The sequence below is a fragment of the Cricetulus griseus genome, unplaced genomic scaffold (genome assembly GCF_003668045.3).
Source record: "Cricetulus griseus strain 17A/GY unplaced genomic scaffold, alternate assembly CriGri-PICRH-1.0 unplaced_scaffold_593, whole genome shotgun sequence".
Taxonomy (NCBI): domain Eukaryota; kingdom Metazoa; phylum Chordata; class Mammalia; order Rodentia; family Cricetidae; genus Cricetulus; species Cricetulus griseus.
Window position 1 is genome coordinate 5,636 of NW_023277356.1, and position 5,454 is coordinate 11,089.

The window sequence follows — 5,454 nt, forward strand, 5'->3', positions numbered from 1 at the left end:
CTAAAATTTTAAAATAATTGTTGAGAATTTTCCCACAATGTTTAAGACGGCATCTATTTCTACCAAATGTCAGTTTGTTTTATACTGGCGGTGCTGGGCTTCACAAAGGATCTGTCTGCTAACCGTCCCTGGCAACCATTTCTCCTCTTGTGAACAAGAACCTTCTGAAGAGACATTTTTGAGACCTAGAATATTCTATTACTAACTTTGGGACTGGTTGGGGAATCCTACTGAAGATGATGGCTACAACAGATGTCTCAGTCCGGTGCTCTCTTCCTTATTATTCCATTTACCTTTGCAGCTGGCTTGAAAACCTGGCAACAGCAAGAATCTCTGGGGGCTGGAGAGATGGCTCCGTGCTTAAGAACACAGACTGCTCTTCCATGAGGCCCCAAGTTCAGTTCCCAACACCCATGTTGGGTGGCTCACAACCACTTGTAACTCAGCTCTGGGGAGATCCAACGCCCTCTTTGGGACTCCAAGGGCACTGCATTCACAGAGACAGGCGTGCATACACATAATTTAAAATAAAATGAATAGGGCTAGAGAGATGGCTCAGGAGTTAGGAACACCTTACTGTTCTCCCCAAGGACCTAGGTTCCATTCCCAGCAGCCATGTTGGGTGGCTCACAACAGCCTGTAACTCTAGTCCCAGGGGGTCTGATGCATTTATCTGGCCCCAAGAATACAATATACACAGACACACATACATTTGAAAATAAGTTAACTTTTAAAAGATGCATCTTCCTCCAGATGGTGGCAGCACACGCCTTTAATCCCAGCAGTTGGGAGGCGGGGACAAGCAGATCTCTTGAGTTTGAGGTCAGCCTGGTTTACAAAGTAATTTCCAGGACAGCCAGGACTGTTACACAGAGAAACCCTGTCTTGAAAAAAAAAAATCTTCCATTTAAAAATTAAAAATAAAAGCTGGGCAGTGGCAGCACACACCTTTAATCCCAGCACTCGGGAGGCAGAGGCAGGTAGATCTCTTGTGAGTTTGAGTCCAGCCTGGTCTACAGAACTAGTTCCAGGATAGCCAGGACTGTTAAACAGAGAAACCCTATCTCAAAAAACAAAAAACAAACAAATCTTTCTTTTTTTAGAAAGAAAGAAACCATGCCTTATGTCCTGCAAACCCTCCACACCCTAGGACAGATGGAAAACCCAGGACACCTCCTTTTCCTCAAGAGACCAAGCCTGGAGGCACGTTAATCCCAGCACTCAGGCGACTGAGGCAGGAGAATGAGAGTTCAAGGCTAGCCTGGGTTAAATACCGAGATCAGTCTCTAATTTATCAACTCAGTCATTCAAATTTGGGCCAAATTAAAATGAAGTTTCTAGAAGCAGAGATGAAGAGAGAGAAGATGGCGTTTGTCTCTGCAGGGTCTTGTCCTTCACAGCCACAGCCGCCGTCTCAGTCCCACACAGTCCATTGGCTGGTACAGGCCCAGTGCTCAGAGGCAGCTCATAATGACAACACTGAGAGAAACTGCTCACAAAACCGAAAACTCTGTCAGACAGGAACCCATTAACATCAAGGGCCCGAATATAGCAATAGGATGGCAGCCGAGTGCTGTATCAGTCACCTGTTCTGTCCTTGGGGTTCTGACGGGACACGCCCTCAGCGGCAGCCACTAAGAGCACCACGGGTGGGCCCTGCCCACCTCCTGTCCTCTCTCTCTCTCTCTCTCTCTCTCTCTCTCTCTCTCTCTCTCTCCTTTTCTCTGCTCCTCTTTCCTCTCTCCTGTTGTTCTTGCCCCCAGAGGCCAGTCTCCCCCCTCCCCTTTCCCCTTTTTTATGATCCCTTTCCCTAATAAAATCCCCTCTGCTTGAACCCTGTGGCATAGTGTCTTTCTCTCTTCATGCCACTTTTCTTTAATTACAACACTGGGTTCTGTCCTTGGATGCTAGCTTACATTTTCTCAGTAAGGCCAGTCTGTAAGCAGATTTTAGTTTTTTTTGTTTTTTTGTTTTTTTGTTTGTTTTTTTTTTGACACAGGGTTTCTCTGTGGCTTTGGAGGCTGTCCTGGAACTAGCTCTTGTAGACCAGGCTAGTCTCGAACTCACAAGAGATCTGCCTGCCTCTGCCTCCCGAGTGCTGGGATTAAAGGCGTGTTCCTGGCTAGTTATTTTTTTTTTATAGTCACATGGCTGCTCAGACATGGAAAGAGCTACCTTTGAGTTCAATGCACACTTGAGTGGTGTTTCTTTCAGTCTGTTCTGAATCTCCGTGGGGGCTCCATTCTGCAGCAGTGTCTCTATAATACCCTGGTAACCCCAGCGTGCAGCAATGTGCAGGGCTGTGTCTCCTTTTTCATTTCCAATATCCAATCTGCAGGTCTGGGCATCATAGTAGACCAGAGCCTTCACACACTGCAAAGACACAGCAAAACCATTATTCTCTCGCATGAAAGAAAGCCTAGGGCAATGTCAGTGCTGCCATGAGCCATGAGTCATGAGCCAGGTCCCGGCTTGACCAAGACTTCACTCACCAAGACAAAAATACAGAAACCAGCAGTTATAATTCAAGGGTTCCACATTCCCTGATCAAGACACTTCATTTTTTTTTTTTCAAAAGGACCCAATTGACTCAGTGGTAGAGCCCCTGCCTAGAATCCCCCAGTGAGGGGGCTGGAGGGGCGTGGCTCAGTGGTAGAGCCCCTGCCTAGAATCCCCCAGTGAGGGGCTGGGGGCGTGGCTCATGGATGCCTAGAATCCCCTCAGTGAGGGGCCCCAGTGAGGGGCTGGGGTGGGCTCAGTGGTAGAGCCCCTGCCTAGAATCCCCCAGTGAGGGGCTGTGGTGTGAATTTGTGATATATATCTTTGCCTTCTTGTCTAGCATGCAAGGAGGCCTTGGAGGAAATTCCTAATAACAAGCAAAACATGACAGGGGCGGTGGCGGGGGGGGGGGGGGGGGGGGGGGGGGCCCGGGAGTGGGAGGGGGGCAACAACAACAAAAAAATCACCAATTGTCAATTAATAAGAAGTGAGCAGCCCTGCTTACAATCCCAGTGTTTGGAAAGCTAAAGGGGTTTGAGGCTACCCTGGATGACAGACCGGGATAGCCTGTTTCAAAACAAGCTAAAACATAATAAAATTAGTTTTCAGAGTTGTAAAACAAAGTTGGACTACTGCAGATAATTACGCATATTGGAAAAACCTTTAAGAAAATGAAATTGTAGAGTGGACTGCGGAACCATCCAAAATGAATCACAAAGGAGGGGCCGGGTAAGCACTTACTAACAATGCTATATACAGATGGGTACCGCCAGCTACAGCTTCCTGCCTGGATCACCACTTCTTTACTACATTTCCCAGAATCCTCCTTGACTCCTAGTCCCGCCTAACTTGCTGCCTCATTGGCCAAACAGTACTTTATCAATCATCCAATAAGACAGACACATACACAGAAGCACTTCCCCCATCAAAAGGTAACCTCAATTGGGAGAATGCCTCCATCACGTTGTCCTGTAGGCAAGTCTGTGCAGCATTTTCTCAGTTAGGGGTCAATGTGGAAAGCCCCACTGAGTACCTGCCACCCCTGGGCAGCTGGGTCCTGGAAGCAGGCTGAGCAAGCCAGAAAGCAGCTCCCCTCCATGGCCACTGCTTCAGTTTCTGGGTTCCTGCCCTGAGTTCCTGACTTCCCTTCATGCTATACGGTGACCTGCAAGGTGAAATAAACACCCCCCTTCCCAAGCTGTGTGTGGTCATGGTGTTCATCACAGCAATAAAGACCCAAACTAGGACGAGGTAGGGGGAGAGAATACAATCCACACTGTTGTCACTTTCTGACCCCCACGCCTGCCGTGGCACCCATCCCATCATGAGCACGCGCACACACACACACATACACACACACACACACACACACACACACACACAATAAAAAAAAGTAAATAAAATTATAAAATTACATGCCAGCATTTCAATAATTATCAACACAAACCACAACACTGGACTAGTCCCAAATGTGTAATTCTTCACAAGTGAGAGATATGTAAAGCAGCGGTTGGGTGCGGCGGGTGTTACTTACATCCTCGTGCCCGTGGGTACAGGCCAGGTGCAGCGGGGTGTTGCCATTGTTGTCCTGCACCTCAGTGCTGGCCTTGTAGTGCAGCAGCAGCAGCTGGCAGAGGAGAGAAGACAGCAGCTGAGCCCAAGAAGGAGCACGGAGCACCACGGCATCCACAAGTGTGTCCTCCCAGGGGTGGGGTCACGGCCCTATCTTAAAACATTGCACACACTAAGCACGCTTGGCCCTAAATCCAAAATATTATTTCCTTTCTTTTTTCAATATTAGGGGGAGAAACCCAGGGCCCCACCCATGCTATAGATGCTTCAACACAGAGATACACCCCCGGCTCCCCAAACCTGAAAAGTGCTGAGCTTTTGACATAACCCAAGTAGAAAATCCCATACCAGGTCTCATGGGACATGGGCCAAAGCAGAGAAACTCTAAGATACTTACAACCTTATACAAAATTACCTTTAGGCTACGGGCCGGCATTCCAAAATCCGTAAGGATCCAAAATCCAAAACACCCCAGCATTAAGGTGCAGGATCCTCAATCTATACCTCTGTTAAACTATGCTATTGAGCCAGGCGTTGGTGGCACACTCCTTTAATCCCAGCACTCGGGAGGCAGAGGTGGGCGGGTCTCTGTGAGTTCCAGGCCAGCCTGGTCTACAGAGCTTGTTCCAGGACAGCTAGGACTGTTTCACAGAGAAACTCTGTCTCGAAAACCAAAACCAAAACCAAACAAAAATGCCATTGCAGACTGGCAAAATGGCTAAGCTGATCAAGGCACTTGCCACCAAGCCTGACAACCTGAGTTCGATCCCTGGGACTCATGTGGTGGAAGGAGAGAACGGATTCTAACAAGATGTCCTCTGACCTCCACACATACGCTGCGGCTCACACGTATGTGTAAATATACAATACACACACACACACTAGGATATGTCATTGCTTCTGGTCACAACAGTGTTTAAAGAAAAAAACATCTAGAACCCCGCCCTTCCCTCCCTGAGATGACCAGGAAGCTTCCCACCTCAACCCCATCTCCAGGGAGGTGCCTCGGCCTCCGGGTTCCTTGTGCCTGGCAGCAGTAAAGCCAGCCCAGGAAGAGTGCACAGCACAGCCATGAAGTCACCATGCAGAGCAAAGTCGGCTGAACAATGCCACACACCACCCTGCTGCTCACCGTCACACTTTGGAAGCCTTTCTGACATGCCAGATGGAGGGGAGTGGACCCATGATAGTCCGTGGCGTTCACTATGGCACCTTTGGAGACCAGGAAGTCAATGAGGGATGCCTGACCTGCAGAGCAGAAGGACTTCTCACCGGTGGAGGAAGCAGAGCGGCTTCCAATGACAACACTACCTCACTCTCGGTGGCCCTGGCAGGACACCCACCAGGAGACAGGAACCAGGGCTGACATATGTCAGGCACCAA

General features: G+C 48.8%; 1 protein-coding gene across 1 annotated transcript; it reads right to left on the minus strand.

Annotated features, from left to right (window-relative positions):
• Window positions 1–1,493: 1,493 nt before the first annotated feature.
• LOC118239822 (ankyrin repeat domain-containing protein 27-like) lies at window positions 1,494–5,363 on the minus strand (the record flags this gene model as incomplete). Its single annotated transcript, XM_035453895.1, has 4 exons — window positions 1,494–1,510; window positions 2,124–2,373; window positions 4,034–4,126; window positions 5,204–5,363. Coding segments are annotated over 4 exons (520 nt in total), but the record flags the coding sequence as incomplete, so codon positions are not given.
• Window positions 5,364–5,454: the final 91 nt, after the last annotated feature.